The sequence below is a fragment of the Apus apus genome, chromosome 4 (genome assembly GCF_020740795.1).
Source record: "Apus apus isolate bApuApu2 chromosome 4, bApuApu2.pri.cur, whole genome shotgun sequence".
NCBI lineage: Eukaryota > Metazoa > Chordata > Aves > Apodiformes > Apodidae > Apus > Apus apus.
The window spans coordinates 36,643,553-36,662,233 of NC_067285.1; the positions used below are offsets into that span (position 1 = coordinate 36,643,553).

Here is an 18,681-nt window from a genome sequence, read left to right on the forward strand (position 1 = left end):
GATAGCTACTTACTGCAAGGTGAGGGTATTTTTCACTGCCTGCAGTGGTGGCAGAGCTGTGCTGGTTTAGCTGGGCAGGGGAAAGTGCTGAAACTGTATGAAGAAAAAAACAACAACCCCAAAACCAAACCTAAACCTAATGACACTATTAGGGATACAATTAACCATTATAATCTGATCCAAACATATTGAATTAGTCACTGATGCTTTTATTTATTGCCAGGTACCTTTGCTGCTCCACTGATTTTACTTGGCATAATTCTAATTAGGAATAATAACAGGAATGTTTTAACCTCTGATTTGGGGCAGCTTTGGCCACCCAGCCCCAACCTTGAGAAGAGCTGGAGGAAAAGGGAGATTTTTCCCCTCATCCACACAAGAGGATGGCTCCTTTTTTTAATGGTTTCTCTCCACCTGGGGCAGTTTGCTGCCTCTTTTGCATGTTCTGTAGTGGTGGGCTTGGTTCAGCACCAGCTGGTGTTCACAGGTTCCTGTTAGTTGGGTTTGTGTTCAGTGACCCCCATGCACCTGTGCTGTCCCTAACCAGGTAGTGTTAACCTTAGAGACACCAAACCCTGATGAGCATTTTGTTGCATTTGACAGGACTGTGTCTAGTTCTGGAGCTCCCAACACAGGAAGGACATTGAAGCTGCTGGAGAGAGTCCAGAGGAAGCCGTGAGGGATGCTCACAGAGCTGGAGCAGCTCTGCTCTGGAGCCAGGCTGGGAGAGTTGGGGTGTTCAGCCTGGAGAAGAGAAGGCTCCAGGGAGACCTTAGAGCACCTTCCAGTGCCTGAAGGGGCTCCAGGAAAGCTGGGGAGGGGCTTGGGACAAGGGCAGGGAGGGATGGGATGAGGGGTGATGGATTAAAACTGGAAGCAGGGAGATTCAGGATAGACATGAGGAGGAAATTCTTCCCTGTCAGGGTTGGGACTGGATGATCTTTAAGGACCCTTCCAACTGAAACTACTCTGTGACCCTGTGATCTGAAACCAAGCCTTGGCACCACTAGAGCATCCCTGCCAGTGGGACATGGTGCCCCAAAAGCCACATGGGGACGTGCTGCTTTGCAGGCAGGTTTGGACAGCAAGTACAGAGCATTTTTTTCAGTTGTGCAGGGAAGACTCTGGCACAGTCTTGCATCCCAAACACCTTCCCTGGATTCCAGGGAGGCTGAGGGACAGAATTTGCTGCCCACCAGCCCCTGACATTTTTAGCCACTTGCAATAGCTGAACAGTACAAGGAGCTAAACAGAGGGCGGGGGGGGGGGGGGGGGGGAGGGGAGGCAGGGAGGATCTGAGGGATCCCTGAGCTTCCCTCCCTCAAACCATCCCCAAAAGGGAGCAAACTGACAGCAACAAGCTGCAACGTGAAGTGAAAAATGTGTCTTTATTTTGCACGGGGCAAAGTCTGTGCTGACAGAGCAGTGGTGCTGGCAGTGCTCCTCAGCCCCCATCCTGAGGGGGTGCAGCCCCTCTCCACTGCCCCTTCCCTCCCTCCCTCCTCACCCCGGGGAAAAATCAGGCAGGAGGGGGTTTGGCTGCTGCCTGCCCTGCCCAGAGCCCAGCCCTGGTGCCCATCCTTGGCCCCGTGACCATGGTGGTGCCTAAAAAAACCAGCTGAATAAACAGTGACAACCAAAAGGCCCTTCTCCTGGGGGGTGCCAGCAATGATCCTCCCTCTGCCTTTGGGCATCTCCCCTCCTCGGGGTGCATCTTGCCTCCTGGGGGGCTGGCAGGGATGCGTGGGCAGGGATGGAAAGGCAGGGATGTGAGGGCAGGGATGGAAAGGAAGGGATGTGAGGGCAGGGATGCCAGGGCAGGGATGGAAGGGCAGGGATGCCAGGGCAGGGCTGGAAGGGCAGGGCTGGAAAGGCAGGGATGGAAGGGAAGGGATGTGTGGGCAGGGATGGAAGGGCAGGGATGGAAAGGCAGGGATGCCAGGGCAGGGCTGGAAGGGCAGGGATGGAAAGGCAGGGATGCCAGGGCAGGGATGGAAAGGCAGGGATGCCAGGGCAGGGATGCCAGGGCAGGGATGGAACGGCAGGGATGCCAGGGCAGGGATGCCAGGGCAGGGATGGAACGGCAGCTCTAGCTGATGTTAAAGAACAGTTTATTCGCTGGCCGACCAGGCGGTCGCATCCCTTTGAGCTACGGTTTATCAACCCAGTGTGTACAGAGTCAGAGTGGCGGCTCGAGGGGCACCAGGCAGCACCCTCGGCCATAAAAATATGTTAATTATTTTTTTTTTTAAAAAAAAAACAAAACAAAACCAAAAAAACACCCAAAAAAAAAAAAGTCACTAGAGGTCCCGGCGTTATATACAGCTTAAGTGCCAGCTCGAGTATTCACAACACAGTAACGTACTGCAAGTAGTCGCTTAAAAGTAGTTCCCTTAAGAAACAACCTTCTGCTCCGGCGGGGCCGGAGTCCGTCCCGTGTCCATGTGTCCCTGGGGTGTCTGTCCGGCGTGGCTCAGTGCCGCTGGCAGGTGTGGAGGCGGGAGGGGTCAGCGGGGCCGTGCTCCCGCTGCAGGCGGCAGGCCAGCCCCTCGGCGCACTGGCAGCGCTGGAACAGCTCCAGCCCGTGCGAGCCTTTCCTCCGGTGCCGGGTACACACTTGCCCTTCCCGCAGCACCGGTTTGCAGATCTTGGACCAGAAGTGGCGGGCGCAGCACAGCCCGGCCGCGCAGTCCGAGGAGCGCAGGCAGAAGTCTCCTTCCTCACCTGCGTGGGGATAGGGCGTTGGGGGGGGATGAGGGGGTCAGCTCGAGGGGGGGGGGGGTCCCGCGTGGTGGGACCCGACCCACCCCCCCGTGGGGATGGGGTGCGGGGTGGGGCAGCACCACGGAGACCCGTAAGGGTAGGTTGGGCATCTTGAACCACCCCTCGAGGGGAAACAGGAGGACGGGTGGGTATCCCCAGGGAGATGCATGGCAGGGTGGGCATCCAGGCTGCTCCCACAGGGGACAGTGGGGCAGGGTGTGCATCCCGATGGGGGACAGCAGAGCAGGGTGGGCATCCAGGCTGCTCCCACAGGGGACAGTGGGGCAGGGTGGGCATCCAAACTGCTCCCACAGGGGACATCAGGGCAGGATGGGCATCCCAGACTGCTCCCACAGGGAACACTGGGGCAGGGTGGGCATCCAGACTGCTCCCACAGGGGACACCGGGGCAGGGTGGGCATCCTGGACCACCCCCAAGAGGGCTGGTGGAGCAGGACGAGCAGCCACAGAAGGGACAGTAAAGGTCACCCCCGGGGACCCCCCCTCACCTTTGGCAGTGGGGAGCCAGGCAGGAGCCGTCGTCCGGCGGGGCAGCACCTCAGTACCCATCTCGTCCAGCTCGGCGGCTCCGTGGGGAGGCTCCGGGGGCGTGCAGAGCCCTGCGGGAGGCAGGGCGGGCGGCTGTCAGCGAGGGCTGAGACCCTCACACCCCCCCCCACCCCCCGCCCAGGGCGTGTATCGTGTGTGCCCCCCCCTCCGCCCCCTCAAAGTCCTGCCGCCCCTCACCGTTGCTGCAGGTCGTGCCGGGGCAGCACATGGCGTCGCGCAGGCAGCGCTTGCGGCGTCTCCGGCAGGCGAGGCAGAGCGGGGCCCCCCCGCCACGGGCCGCACCCCCGCAATACTCCTCGGGGCCGCAGTCCTCGTCCTCGGCGCAGGGGAAAGGCTGCGGGGCGGAGCGGGGGGGGGGGCGGACAGAGATGAAGCGGAGCGGGGCAGAGGGGAAGCCGACCCCCCTCCCCTGTGTGTCCCCCATCCCTCCATCCCCGGTGTGTCCCCCCTCCCTCCATCCCCGGCGTCTTCCCCCTCCATCCCCGGTGTGCCCCCCCTCCCTCCATCCCCGGTGTGTCCTCCCCCTCCATCCCCGGTGTGTCCCCCCTTCCCTCCATCCCCGGTGTGCCCCCCTTCCCTCCATCCCCGGTGTGCCCCCCTTCCCTCCATCCCCGGTGTGTCCCCCATCCCTCCATCCCCGGTGTGCCCCCCCATCCCTCCATCCCCGGTGTGACCCCCTCCCTCCATCCCCGGTGTGTCCTCCCCCTCCATCCCCGGTGTGTCCCCCCTTCCCTCCATCCCCGGTGTGCCCCTCCCATCCCTCCATCCCCGGTGTGTGTCCCCCTCCCTCCATCCCCGGTGTGTCCCCCTCCCTCCATCCCCGGCGTCCTCCCCCTCCCTCCATTCCCGGTGTTTCCCCCCATCCCTCCATCCCCGGTGTGCCCCCTCCATCCCCGGTGTGCCCCCCGCCTCCCTCCATCCCCGGTGTGCCCCCCCATCCCTCCATCCCCGCTCCTACCTGCCGGGTGGCGGCCGGTGGGGGTTTGTTGCTGCCGTCGAAGGGGGCGGCGGGGGCGGCGCTGGCCTCGGCCGCCCCCCCCGGGGGGGGTCCCTTGATGGCGTTGGAGCTGAGGGCGCCGGCAGGAGCCGCCGCTCTCCCCGCCGGGGCCGCGCAGCTCAGGGCCGCCAGCACCGCCACCAGCCCCCGCATCCTGCTCCCGTCGTGTCCCGTCCCGTCCCGTCCCCTCCCGGCCGTGTCCCCTCTGCTCCCCCCCGGCCCCCGAGCAGCAGCTACCTGCGCTGCCGCCGCCTTTATACCCCCGGGGGGCTGCCCCTTGCGCCCGCCCCCTCGGGGAGGAGGGCACGGCGGATGGGATTTCAAAGGGCCCCCCCTGGGGGGGGGGGAAAGGGGGGGGGGGCTGTGCCGATGAGCCCCCAAAACCACCCTCCACCCCGCCCCGAGGGCTCCGTCATTGGCCGCTGTCCCGGGAGGGGGTTTCGCAAGGCAGCCCCCCCGCCCCCTCGCTTCCCCCCAGATGCTCCGCACTCCTCGACGCCGCCGCCGCCGCCTCCAGCCGCCTCTCCCGACGCGGATGGGGGGGGGGAGCGGGGAAAGCTGGGGGGGCGGCTCACCCCATGCCACCCACCGACCCCCCCCACCCCAGGGGCTGGGAGCCGCGGTGGGGTGCAGAAAGTTCCCCCCCGCAACCTCCCTCCCCCCCCCCCCCCCCCCCCCCCCCCCCCATCGGTGGCAGAGCCAGCCCTTTGGTCTCCTCTCCCCGCCTTCCCCCGCTCCCTTCCTGGCGCCAGCGCAGCTTTGCAGGAAGGGAGGGGGGGCGGGGGGGGGGGGCCCTCCGCATCCCCCCCGGGCCGGGGGGAGGGGGAACAGACTGGACGGGACCCCGGCGGGGTCTGTCGCCCACCCCCTCCCAGCTCCGCTCCTGCCCGGGCAGCGCCTCAGCCGGGCTGGAGTGGGGGACACAGCCCCGGCGGGGGGAGCCCCCCCGGCCGCTTTGATGCGGGGACATCAAAGGGTTCGTCACCCCCTCCCCCCGGTCCCCCCCCCCCCAGCCCCCCCAGACTCGTTCCCCCCCCCCCGCGCTCCTGGCACCGCAGCGCTCCCTGGCGGCCCCGCGGGGCATCGCGCCCCTCCCGCCCTGGGCAAAACCCAATTAGTTAATTGCACTGATTGAGCCCACGGAGACAGGCTGAGAGTTGGGGCTGTCCAGCCTGGAGAAAGTTCTGGGGTGACCTTAGAGCACCTGGAGCCTGAAGGGGCTCCAGGAAAGCTGGGGAGGGACTTGGGACAAGGGCAGGGAGGGGTGGGAGCAGGGGGAAGGGTTTCCAGCTGGAAGAGAAGAGATTTGGCTTAGACATTAGCAGGAAATTCTTTATTGTGAGGGTAGTGAGACCAGTGGTGGTTGCCCAGGGAAGCTGTAGCTGTCCCATCCCTGGCAGTGTTGAAGGGCAGGTTGGATGGGGCTTGGAGCAGCCTGGGCTGGTGGGAGGTGTCCCTGCCCATGACAGGGGGTTGGAACTGGATGACATGTTTAAGGTCCCTTCCAACCCAAACCAGTCTGGGATTCTATGATGTAATCCCATGAGGGAGGGTGATGTCACACCCCCAGTGCTGCTGGAGCTGCAATCAGGTGCTCCAGGCCCGGGAGGCTCAGCCTGGGCTAATAATTGTCTGTGAGTTTCGGCAGCGCCAGCGCGAGTGCTGGTGGCACCACAGCTGAGTCACCGTCCCGGACATCCCCGGCACCCTCGGGCAAACCCAGCCTTCTGCTATTTTTAGCCTGGAAGAATGAGGGCCACACCCTGCCTGAAATCCCTGGATTGCCCTCACAGTTTCAGGTGAGGGCCACCTCACCCCGGGCTTCTTACTGTATCATTAACTTGTGCCGGGGATTGTTGCTTCCTGCAGTGTCGTGATGGTCCCGAGCTCCTGCTTTGGCACTGACCCAATTTCTTTTCCTCCCTGGGACTGGTTATTTTGGCAACAGTCAAAATACACAGCGAGTCATCAAGTCCAACCATTAACCCAGCCCTGCCAAGGCCACCACTAACCCATGGCCCTCAGCACCACATCTACATGGCTTGGAAACACTTCCTGGAATGGAGACTCCACCCCTGCCCTGGGCAGCCTGGGCCAGGGCCTGGCAGCCCTTTCCTGGAAGAAATCCATATATCCAATCTGAACCTCCCCTGGCACAACTTCAGGCCATTTCCTCTTGTTCTATCACTTGTCACTTGGGAGAAGAGGCCAACACCAACCTCACTCCAACCTCCTCTCAGGCAGCTGCAGAGCCAGCAGGTCTCCCCTCACCTCCTTGTCTCCAGGCTTGTCTCCCCCTCCAGAGGGGGAGGATCCCTTCCCTGGTCCTGTTGCTGGTGCAAGCCAGGATGCTGGTGGCCTTCTTGGCCACTTGGGCTCTCACTCATCCGGCTGATGACCAGCACCCCCAGGTACTTGCATCCTGCTGAAAATCTGGATGAACACAGGAGCTGGGACCTCTAGTACGAGCAGCATCACACATTGCCCAGTTACCTCCTGTGGGGAATCATCAGAAGAATAAAAAAATGCAATTAAATCACTCAGCAGAAGCGTTCTCCCCAACTTGGCTGCTGCAGTGGAAGAAAGATGTTGGGCACGCTGTTCAAAAGTAATTATTTTTATTTCAACTCTATAAAGTATACAACAGGCACTCGGCAATTACAGCTGCAGGGAAAATACAGAGCAAAACAAAAGCAGTTTCAGTTTATGAAAAAAAAAAGTTCTTAAGTCTACATCAAAAGAGTGCAACTGGCCGACGGCCGGGGGTGACCGACATTTGTCCGACAAACAAAACCTCTTCTTCTGTGACAAGCAAAGTGGAGAAAACAAGAATATAAAGCAAAAGGCCGGTGTAAAACCAGAGTAAGTTGGGACTGAGGATCACAGGCAGCTCCAAAGGAGAACTTCCCCCAAGAAATCCCTCAAGTCCCAGCATCACGCCTGGTTCACGCGGCCCGCGGAGGACGAGGAGCTCCCAGCTCGGCTCCGCGGTGGGTTGCATATTGAAGGAGTCAGGGTGGGAAAAAGCACAACTCCTGGTTTGTTGAGTGGTGCCAACGAGCTACACCTTCGCCTCGGGGGGTTTTGCTCGTCCTTTTTTGTTGTGTTGGTTTCTTTTTGTTCCAGGTGGGAGATTTCTACTGGGGGGGTTTGTGTAAAGACGGGAGGTTGGCGCTGGACGGCACGATGGGTTGAATCTGCACAGCTTAGCAAAACAGGAATACCTGTCTACAGACTGCTAGGATGTCATATATTAATTTGACCCGCACATAACATGTATACATTTCACAGAAATGACTCTGTATCTCATTAACAGATACACAGCTCTGGTACATTGAACAGAAATAAGAGAACGACGTCATCATTTCTGTAATTCATCAATATTATATAATAAAGGCTTAGAAATCGGTAGCAGAAAGAACTGTAAAACGCAGCAAGCTAAGAAAGGACAACATTTTGAGGTGTGTTTGTCTTTGTCATGCAGCATAACACCAAATTTGTAAGTTGTTTGTTTTTTTTTTTAATAGGATGCCATGGATTTAAGGCACTTGCAACAATGCCGGGTAGCTAGTCATGTGCTAAACTATGGGACAGATGAGTTAACAGTACAGTTGACATAAAGTTTAATAATACTGACAATCATGACATTAATTCAAGTCTACCTTGAGCTAAAAACATTACATTACAAAAAAGAAAAGGAAGTAATAATGCCATGGAACTCTAAAAGAAAAAGGAAGTTCTAGGTGTACCACAAAATATCAACACGAAAATACCTATTTACATCAATATTGTGGTCCTGTTGTTAAATAAGTTTGCTCTGGATATAAATGCAGCACTGTGAGAAGCTACGGATCGTCTGTGTCTTGAAGACACCAACCTTAAGCCACTGGTTTTCAAGACAGGAGCTGATTTCCCCTTACACAAATACACCCTCGTCCCACACGCTAAAAAAAGGAGACGACGAAGTAAGTGGGAACACAGAGGCAATCCGTTGGTGGGAATACATAGCTATCTAGAATGCAACGCAAATATATTACTTATAAATGAAGGTGTGTATCATATACATAGGCTAAGTATGTTGTTCGAAGTATGCTTGGGAGAGGTGATGGAAGGTGGGGGAGGTGGTGGGTATCAAAGCTGACTTCCACCGAGCGCAGCGCACGCCGTGCCGCAGGGACCGCCGCGCGTGGCACAAGGAAGAAGGGGTAGGAAGAAAGGAAAAGAACTCATCAGCCCGTTTGAAAACCTCCCTGTCATGTTTCCAGGTTGCCCCTCAACCCCAAAATCGTGGTGGTGCTCTTTCCTCCTGGCAAGCCCTTGACTGCCAACTGCATCTCAGCTACCCAGTATCATCGCTGCGGGACAGAGTCCTCTCTACAGTCTTCTACGGAAATGTGCCAAAATCAATGAGGTTGCTCTTCCAATATCAGCGCATCCATCGAGTGAAAAACAAGAGGGACAGGAGGAAGGAACTGGGCTTTCAGGCAGGAGCCTGTTTACTAAGATGCCGGGTGATTATTTTAGCCCTGGTGCCCAGCATGGGCATCCTCCATCCCTCAGAGCAAGGCTTAGAAGCCAGCCTGTATTTTCCCTATGTGAGTAATTCCCAGGAGACCTAGTTACTGCCTCTTCCCTATGGCTGTCAAGGCAAACAAGGTTGTAATCATTAATGAATAGTGGAAATAACCTGAAATTGCTCTGCTGCCTCACCCTTTGGAAAATCAGGAAGGAAATTCAGCAACACAGACTGGGTTTGACAGGGTGGCGATGACCAGGCTTTTTAGTTGGCTGGCAAACAGCAGATGTTGGCAGCACTGCAGGGGAGAAAATGTCTTTTTAACACCCTCCTTTCAGTCACTTTTGTTTGGAACATGGGAAAGAGTTGGGACCCAGCACTGGGGAAATTTTTATTTGTTAAAACACACGTTTCCCTCCCACTATGTAGGCAAAAGTTGCTCTTTTGACTTGCAGTGTATCCAACAGCTCTTGGCAGCTCTGAGATGGCAGGAGGGGATTCCTCTGTTACATCCTACAAATCCACAGAGACTGCACTAAAGAAAAGGAAAAATAGTGGGAGGGAAAAGGGTCCACATGATAATATTATTCTTCCCAGTTTGTTTTCTTCACCTGGGCTGCCTCGGCTCTAGCCACTCCCGTGCCTTGAACACAGTCACCGGGGACCTGATACACTGGAGATCAAACACACACAGTCTCAGTTTTCCATTCAATTCCACTGAGTCTCCCGTGGAGCTCCTTAGGATTACCTTGTTATGGGCAACGTTACCAGCAGAGCCAGCAAACTGGCCCCGTGCCACCTTGCATTTCAACCAGCTTTGTACTGAAGATGGAACAGATGCAGACGCGGAGACGTAAAATCACCCGAGAGCGTGATGGAGAACGATGCCTCTTGCTACATATTTCTGAAATGGTGGTTGACTCTGTTGCTGTTCACAGAGGAGGGATGTACATAGCACCTCTAAAGTACGTTATGGGTCTTGTATTTTCCCTTTGGGTTCTAAAAAGATAAGGGTTAAGCTTAGTTTTATGCCTAGTAGCTAATCAGTAAGACCAGTGGGCTGCTGTCGCTTTATTACAGAACCATTATTTAAGCACTATTTTATATGTAAAATTGATTAATTTGATGATTTTTTTTTTTCCATGCAGTTATGTATTTGTACCAAGGGAAAGAAAAAAAAAACAAACCAAAACAACAAGCCCAAACGTTGTGTTACAGGATGTTCTCAGCTGTATGAGGGAAGTGACCCATATCTGCCTTAACAGGATCTAGAGCAGTTGTGCTTTTGTTTTACCAGGCTAAAAAATAACAAAACCTACCAGCTTCTCAAAAAGAAAGAGGAAAGGTAACATTCAGTCTTGTCAAGAATACTGCTCAGAAAGAAAAAAAGGACAAATTTTACCACTGCTTGGACGTGAACTCTTTGACCAGTACCGTTGTGGTCCTCCTTTGCTCCTACGCTGGCCTACAGGAGAAGATCCACGGAGTCTGGAGGGTGGGAGTAGCCCAAATCCTGCCCTGTATTTAGCTACAGCACTTAATAAATTACTAGTGATCCTACTGAGAAAGCCAGTACCTTGCAGCTAGAGTTAAGTGCATCTTACACTGCGTTACCTCTTGACTTGAATAATTAAGAGCGTAGCAAGATCGTGGTGGTGACAGAAACCACGTTTCTTTACTGGTGAAAGGCTTTGTGTCAGGACCACCATGTCAAACTGCTATTTCAAGTTCAAACAGAAAACATGAAGAGTACTATTGTCATCTAAGCAAGAAGTCCTAATGCCACTGTAGTTACTGTAGCAGCATCAATCAAGGCATCATGGTGACCCCGAGCACTAATCCTCCCCAGTTCTTTCGGTTTCGCTGGCAGCCAAGTCCCAGGAGAGCTGTCTTCAGCAAGGCAGAAGCAGGTAAGAGAAAGACCTTAAAAATCTATGTCCCATCCTGAGTTGTCGTCAGGGGGTGGTTCATCACTGTCCTCTGGGAAGCTGTCAAAATTGCTTGTGTCTGTTGGAGATGCAACCTGTGAAAAGAAGAGAGGGACAAGAAGAGGATGGTCAGCACATAAGATCTCTACAGACATCTCCTCTCCATCTCGCAACCCTGACCATTCAAGATCATTGCTAAATGCAGCAGGCATCAAAAGAGCTGCATGTAACAACTGCTTGCTGAATCCCAGGAGGACTTCCCACAGCCCCCCCCCCCCATCTCTATGCCAATAATCCAGAACCTACAGGGTCTCTAGTTCAAGAGCAACTGTCCTACCTGTTGGTACAAGGGCACCAGGAAAGACGTGGAAAAGCCTCAGCCCTCCCCAAAGCCCAGGATTTCCAATTTATAGCTCCAAGATCCAAAATTTGAGGCTGTGAGCTGGGCCCTGCCTCCCTCCTCTGAGTTTCTTGACAAGTACTGCTGAGTGTAGGGAGCCTACCAGAGAAACCCATCTTCCCAGGATGAAGGCCAACTCCGTTTCTTTTTTGGAAATAACACACTTGAAGCCCCACCCCAAGTAGCCAGGGCAGGCTGAGGTGCCTGCACTTGCCTCAGGAGTGCTGAGCAGGAAAGGCTTTATTTTTTGGCCATTTCCCTTGTGCAGCTGGTGGAGAAGCCAGGACCAGATCCCAGCCTACGGTCCAGGACATATTATTGATGCTGGATGCTGCTATAAGCCTTGGCACAAGACTCTTGGATCACCCAGAGCTCCAACTTGAGCTCAAAATGTAATTTGCTGCCCAGATGCATCAGCATTTCCCTTGGGGACAATGAAGATCCCCGAATATCCAACTTGTTTTGAAAAAAAAAAAAAAAGCCCAAGATGGAAAAGCTTCGTGGAGTCCTACAGAGTGGTGAGGTGCTTCCCTTTGTACTGAACCCTCCAATTAATTTCTTCTGACTTCTCCAGATCTGTTTACACTGCTGAGCTGGAGAGCCTTCACCCTCCAGGTCCTCACCCTTGGGGTGCTCCACACTTGCCCTCCTCCATGGTGCCATGGGCTAGACCACATTCCTCTGCTTGCCTCAGCCACTCCATGTGAGCTCTCCCTCTGGGAGCAGAAGCATTGGGAATAGCACAGCCAACACCTCCAATTTAGAGGGTCTTCTTCTTAGAAGAAGAAATATGATTTGGGGAAGAGATGTTGGATGAGTTGTTACTCTGCTGATTGACTTTATGAGATGCTAATGCTGTTGGTGTGCAGCTCCCCACAGCTCTGAGGTCCAGGTCACCTACATGACCTGCAGCCCTTAACTGTCAGAGATGTGAGAACATATGTCCCTCTCAACACTCTCTCCAGCCAAGAAGGGACACTCTAGATTTATCTCCTGTCCATCCAAGAAGATAGGAGTGCAGATGTCAACATCAGCTGTCTGGCTGCTTACCAACATCTGGGCTTGGGATGAATTATGGTGCAGAGATCTGCACGTCCTTCTCAAAGGCAAGAGCTGTGGTGCAAGACAGCCCATCTTTGGAAGAGTCAAGTAGCAGGAGAAGCTTTGCAGGACAGATTTAAGTGGTCACAGATTTAAGAGGTGATATCAAGGCTGAGCTGCTGCCTGAAGCAATGTCCTAGGAGCAGGCTGTAAACTGCCATCTCCTAAAATCCCATGGGATAAGAGTTAAGGAGCAGCTTTGAGGTGCCTCACCAGCAGTACCATGTAACTTGACAAAGCATGGATTTGACAGATGAACCACTTAGTGGATAAGAGATCAGCTGGATGGTTGCAGCCAGAGAGTTGTGGTCAGTGGCTCAATGTCCAAATGGAGGCAGGTGATGAGTGGTGTCCCCAGGGGTCAGTGTTGGGACCAGTACTGTTTAACATCTTTGTTGGAGACATGGACAATGGGATTGAGTGTATCCTCAGCAAATTTGCTGATGACACCAAGCTGTGTGGTGTGGTTGACACCCAAGAGGGAAGGGATCCATCCAGAGGGACCTTGGCAGGCTGGAGAGGTGGGCCAGTGCCAACCTCATGAAGTTCAACAAGGCCAAGTGCAAGATCCTGCCCCTGGGTCAGCACAACCCCAGGCACACATCCAGGCTGTGAGGAGAATGGCTGGAGAGCACCCCTGAGGAGAAGGACTTGGGGGTGGGAGGAGGTGAGAAGCTGGACATGAGCCTCCAATGAGAGCTGGAGCCCAGAGGGGCAGTTGTGTCCTGGGCTGCATCCAAAGAAGTGTGGCCAGCAGGGCCAGGGAGGGGATTCTGCCCCTCTACTCTACTTTGGTAAGAACCCCCCTGGAGTGCTGTGTCCAGCTCTGGAGCCCTCAGCACAGGAAAGACATGGAGCTGTTGGAGAGGGTCCAGAGAAGGACTACCAGGATGATCAAAGGCCTGGAGCAGCTCTGGTATGAAGACAGGCTGAAGAGTTGGGGCTGCTCAGCCTGGAGAAGAGAAGGCTTCCAGGGAGACCTTAGAACACCTTCCAGTGCCTGAAGGGGCTCCAGGAAAGCTGGGGAAGGGCTTTTCATCAGAGAAGATAGTGATAGGACAAGGGGTGATGGATTTAAACTGAAAGAGGGAAGGTTCAGGTGAGATATTAGGAAGAAATTCTTTGAGGAACTGGGATGGATTGTCCAGGGAGGCTGTTGATGCCCCATCCCTGGAGGTTTTTTAAGGCCAGGTTGGATGAGATTTTGTGCAACCTGGTCTAGTGGTGGGGTTCCCTGCTCATGGCAGGGGGGTTGGAACTGGATGATCTCTAAGGTCCCTTCCAACCTTAATGATTCTATCATTCCATGATTCTAACTGCTGATGAGGGTTAAAGAGTTGGGGAAGGCCCATTTTCTTAAAAATAGAAGAGTCTTCATTTTTAGTCCTGGTGGCTCTTTTCCAGCTAACAAGGAGAGATGCACTCACTGAAGGAAAAATGGGTTTCTTCCCCCAGAGCTACGGGTTTTAGGTCACTTTGCAGACATGCTCCTTGCTAGCAGCTGGGATGTTTGCCAAAGCAACTGAGCTGCCCATGGAAGACAAGGATGAGAGGGGGCTAAGAGCTTTGTGGTGGACAAGGGTCACTAGTCAACGGAGGCAGGTTTTGGAGAGGATCTCAGGAGAGTGTCTAGAGAAGATCTTACTCCCAAGAGCTCTAAGAAAGGAGCCATGTTGAACTGGGATTAGGGCAATGTAGGGCAGAAGCTGTGCTGGAAGACAGATGGAGTCCTCTGAAGAGGGAATGATGCTCCAGTCTACTTCAGACAGCCTTGATGGTGGTGTGCTGGCCACAAGGGTGTGTGGGTCCATATACATATGGATGCCTCTGCAGGGTCCATATGTATATTCTAGGTAAAAGTAATATTGCCAATGGCTCTTGCTAAACTAAATACCCACTAAAACCATTAAAGAACCATACTGGGGCACTTTCAGGCTACACTGACATCGCACACAGGTAAACCAGGAATTCAAACTGGATGTCATGGAGCAAACTTCTCTTTCTTGTCTGACTTAGAATTTCAGAATCCCAGAGTGATTTGGATTGGAAGGCACCTCAGACACCATCTAGTTCCAAGCCCCTGCACGGGCAGGGACACCTCCCAGCAGCCCAGGCTGCTCCAAGCCCCATCCAACCTGCCCTTCATCACTGCCAGGGATGGGGCAGCCACAGCTTCCCTGGGCAACCTGGGCCAGGGTCTCACCACCCTCACAGCAAAGAATTTCTTCCTAATGTCTAAACTGAATCTCCCCTCTTCCAGTTTAAAGCCATTCCCTTGTCCCTCCCTGCCCTTGTCCCAAGCCCCTCCCCAGCTTTCCTGGAGCCCCTTCAGGCACTGGAAGGTGCTCTAAGGTCTCCCTGGAGCCTTCTCTTCTCCAGGCTGAACACCCCAGTTCTCCCAGCCTGTCTCCAGAGCAGAGCTGCTCCAGCCCTCTGAGCATTCTCATGGGTTCATCTGGACTCTCCCCAACAGCTCCATGTCCTTCTTGTGTTGGGGACTCATTGTTCACCACTTCAAATGTGGTGAACAGTAACTTCTGACATTAATAGCCATTAAAAACAAGCTTAACAGAAAAGCCCTCATTTTGGTTCAGAAAGCACTTGTTCTTTGGGCATCCTGCTTTAGGCAGCTGTTTTTGAAGTCCAGCTTTCCCCACTGGAACCTTCTGCAGCCCATAGGGTGAGAGGGGGGGCATGCAAACCCCTTGTTTTGCTGTTCAGAAGAGGTTGGGCTGGCAGTTGTAGCCCTGGAGCTGTGCCTGCTGCTGCTGCTGCTGCAGGGGGCAGGACCACGGGTGGATGGAGCTCCGGGGGCAATTCAACCCCATCACTAATGTCATTCCCCCGGTGATCCCGCCGGAGAGAAAGGGATTAAGTTGAAAGGAGGAGGGGAGGCTGCAGAGCAGAAGGGGCCAAGGTAATTTCTATCAGCTAATCCTGTTTTGTTTCCCTTTGCAGCGGGTGAACAGCTCACAAAGACATCAAAGGCAGAGCTTTGCTCCAAAGGAAAAGGAGTCGAGCTGTCCCGCTGTTAAACATCAACAGGGCTTGTCATGTAGGACACAGATGTGGAGGGGAAAAGGGTGAAAAGCAAGAGAGAAAAGCAAGACAAAAGACAAGACAGAAGGGAGATGCAAAAGAGAAGGGAGATGGCACAGGGATCCCACTTGCCTCCTCAAAAGAGGAGTAAAGGAGAAGGCCAGAAGACACATCTGAGAGGAGAGGTGAAAGCACCAGCTCTACACTGGAAGGTGAGAAGTAGGTGAAGACACAAGTGGAGCAGGTGAGGAAAAGAAAAATCAGTAGTAGGGAGTGATCCCACCCCCAACTCCTGCTGCCAAAGGCATTTTATCACCCTCATGCCCTCCCTAAACCGCCTGCTCCTGGAAGAGATCACCTGGAGACCAAGTGCAGCTGGAAGTGTCTCTAATGTGACTTCTTCTTCAGAAGTCAAGCACATGTTGTCACACAACTGCAGTGCACTAGTGCCCAAAGCTCACAACACTCATGGAGAAGAAACTTACTGGCCATGAAGGAGAAGACAAGCAGGAAAACTTACACTTGGGATTATAGGAGGTGTCAGTGTCCCTTTTCGTAACCCTTCCCAGTTAAAGCCTTCGAACCATCTAGAAGGGAGGGAATAAAGAAACAATCAGACACACAGTGAAAATCTCCCCATAGCACTAAATGAAATTTAAATTGCTTAAATAGTGGCTTTCAAGCCCCTCAGTCATCATCTTCAACTTGTCCAATGAGCCTTCATAATTTTTCCTGCCGTCTTTATGTATGTTTTTTGGGACTGAAAATGAAGGGTGTGTAGCAGCTGCCCAGGGGGGATACCATGGCAAGAACAAGTTCCCAAAGCTCAGAGGAAAATCAGTCCTCACTGCAAGTGTCCTGGCAGCTGCTCTTGCCTTTCCATAGGGCTGATCCCTCCCACATGGGACCTCTCATGTTCTTTCTCCATAGGAGACTAGGAGCTAAGGGCATGCACAGGAGGATTTTCTCCTCCTGGTTTGGGCATCTCAGATTTGCTTGATCTACAGCAGCTTAGGTGACAAGCCCTGAGCTGAGCCTTCAATCCCTGGACACCCAAAATGTCCATCCAACCCATTTCTGCTGCTTTGGGGATGGGAGGAGAGAAGGGCCAGCATGGTTGGATGAGATACCCTGTTTCCGCAATGGGTCTCCAGCTTGTTCTTCTCCCTCTCCAGCAGTGTGAAAACCTGGAGACATCACTGAACAACTCTCTCCCACCAGCCCAAGAGGTATGATGAATTAACATGATGGGTAGAGAGAGTGTGTTAGGTTGGAGGGGAAGGGAAATGGAGGAAACCTTGAGTGGTTCTGCAAACCAGAAAGGTCCAAGCAGGCAGTGGCTGAGCTCAATTGCTCTTCTGCATTAGAGAAATTAAAGCACAATGGTTGATGTGCACAGTGTTCTGCTCATGGGCAAGGCTGGCATCTCTACCAAAACCCTGGGGAAAAGCCTGGTGGAAATGCCACTAGAGTCCAGAGCTCACTGGAAGGGAAAGGCCAGAGGAGTTGAAGCCAAGTAGGTTTTGCTGCAAGTTGGTGTGTTTGGAAGGCATGTTTCTGTGTGTTGGCTCTGATGGCTGGTGGAGAAGACACTTACTTGTGCTTTTGGATATCTTTCACCCCATTTTTCAAGTTCCCTAATCTTTCTGATGGATTGTCCCTGTAAATCAAATAACAAAGTGGTTACTTGATTAATCCTTCTGAATGATCCACGTCTTCACACACGAGACCAGAATGATTGTATTTGATGTGCTTACCTGCATAGTTTTTTAATTAAATTAGCAGCATTTTTGGCAATCTTCTTTGGAAATTCAATCATGTCTATTCCCCTTAGTATGATGTTATAGGTCTTCATGGGGTCTGGGCCTGAGAAAGGGGGACTTGAGAGGGGAGATGGAAATAAAGAAGGTTAAAAACTTGTCTTTAAAATACCGTCAAAAACTGATCAGAAATGAACACATCCACAGCCAGAGCTGAACCTCTTCTTTCCAGGACAGCCCGTGTCCCAGCAGCCCCAGGGACAAGGGTCTGAGCAACACACACTGGCTTATTCTCTGGTGGATGTTGTGACATGTGCTCCGTGGGGATTCATTAATTAACAGAAGAAGGGCCTGGGTCCAGCCCCCAGGGATAAGCAGGTTAAGGTGATGGATCCTTTTCCTGCTCCTGTAGCCTGGGAGAGAGTGATGGGGAGGGAAATGAGGCAGTGCCAGGAAGCCACCACTGCCTCTAGTATATTGGAGGGACATGGAATATATATTTTAAGGACATGGGTTATTGGAGGCCTTGGCAGTGCTGGGTTAATGGTTGGACTGGATGACCTGAAAGCTCTTTTCCAACCAAACTGGTCTCGGATCCTGTGTCCCTCCAAAACTAAGGGAAGGGCTGGATATAGGGATGCCAGTCCCCACAGTGTGGTGTCAGGTCTACCTCCTCCTTCCCAGATGTTCAGCAACCACTGCACCTCCCCAGCTGAACTGCAAACCCTTTCCCCAGCTGGTTCAGCTCACTCGGAGCCACAAACGTCGTTTTGGTGTCATTTCACAGGATTTCCTAAAAACCCCTGCTCCTCTCTTGCCTGTTGAGAGGTCAGCACAAAAGGACTTAACGTGGGGAGAGGGGCAGGGAGGTTCAGCAGCACAGCACACACCAGTGCTGAGCTTTCCCCTCTCCTAATCAGGGTGACAACAGCAGAAATACTGGGATCTGTTTTCAGCCCTGATGCCCATACCTGCCAGTCAGGAGTTCATACATCAAGATTCCCAGTGACCAGTAGTCAGCTGAGATGTCGTGACCTTTGTTCAGGATGATCTCGGGGGCTACGTACTCCGGGGTCCCACAGAAAGTCCATGTTTTCTTTCCAAATCCTATTTTCTTTGCAAAGCCAAAATCGACCTGTGGAAGGGAGCAGAGGGAACTTCAGCCATGTGCTCTGCTCCAAGTTCTTGAAGGGAAGCCAAGCAGACAGGAGGTTTCCTCGTGGGAATATCCCCCTAACTGAAGCGTGGTGGGTCGCTCCAGGACCAGGCAACCCCAGGGACCTTTTTGCCCATTTTATGCTTCATGATTTAAGAGGAAGATTCATGTGAGGGAAGAGGAACAAAGGCCAACACCACGGGTTTCCTGGGAGATGCAGCTTCCTATCATCCCCAGCTCAGGCTGATTTATTTTGTCTTTTTTTTTTTTTTTGCTTTTTTTTAAACTCCCAGCCTGGATCTGAGCAAATGTTTCAGCTAAATACTAACCAGTCTGGTAGTTTCAGTTTTCCTTCCCAGAGTAAAGAGGGATGCAGTACAACAAAGGGCCTCCCAGTCTGCTTGAGGCTGTCACACTGTGCTGGTGGGGCTCATAAACCTCAGCATGTCCCT

General features: G+C 53.5%; 2 protein-coding genes across 8 annotated transcripts in view; both read right to left on the reverse strand.

Moving 5' to 3' along the window:
* Window positions 1-2,290: 2,290 nt before the first annotated feature.
* DKK1 (dickkopf WNT signaling pathway inhibitor 1) lies at window positions 2,291-4,482 on the reverse strand. The gene is made up of 4 exons (XM_051617068.1): window positions 4,291-4,482; window positions 3,510-3,666; window positions 3,272-3,382; window positions 2,291-2,724 (listed from the first exon to the last, which is right to left on the reverse strand). Exons 1-4 carry the CDS (start codon window positions 4,480-4,482, stop codon window positions 2,474-2,476), a joined length of 711 nt encoding a protein of 236 aa, XP_051473028.1. The 3' UTR covers window positions 2,291-2,473.
* A 2,448-nt stretch (window positions 4,483-6,930) lies between these two features.
* The window catches only part of PRKG1 (protein kinase cGMP-dependent 1), a 497,789-nt gene continuing 486,038 nt past the window's right edge, over window positions 6,931-18,681 (reverse strand). For all 7 annotated transcript variants that reach the window (XM_051617014.1, XM_051617013.1, XM_051617015.1 and 4 more), the window contains 5 exons: window positions 18,045-18,208; window positions 17,071-17,193; window positions 16,911-16,973; window positions 15,834-15,900; window positions 6,931-10,868 (listed from right to left, as the gene is read on the reverse strand). In XM_051617014.1, coding sequence (XP_051472974.1) covers window positions 10,770-10,868; window positions 15,834-15,900; window positions 16,911-16,973; window positions 17,071-17,193; window positions 18,045-18,208 — 516 coding nt within the window. In that variant the 3' untranslated portion in view covers window positions 6,931-10,769. The remainder of the gene's footprint in view (window positions 10,869-15,833; window positions 15,901-16,910; window positions 16,974-17,070; window positions 17,194-18,044; window positions 18,209-18,681) is intronic.

Excerpts from the sequence above, each read along its gene's own strand:
- DKK1 (XM_051617068.1), bottom strand. The coding sequence starts at position 4,482 with ATGCGGGGGCTGGTGGCGGTGCTGGCGGCCCTGAGCTGCGCGGCCCCG. Across the intron at positions 3,383-3,509 it reads CGGCACGACCTGCAGCAACG|GGCTCTGCACGCCCCCGGAG; the intron begins GTGAGGGGCGGC and ends TGCCTCCCGCAG. Across the intron at positions 2,725-3,271 it reads CTGGCTCCCCACTGCCAAAG|GTGAGGAAGGAGACTTCTGC; the intron begins GTGAGGGGGGGT and ends ATCCCCACGCAG.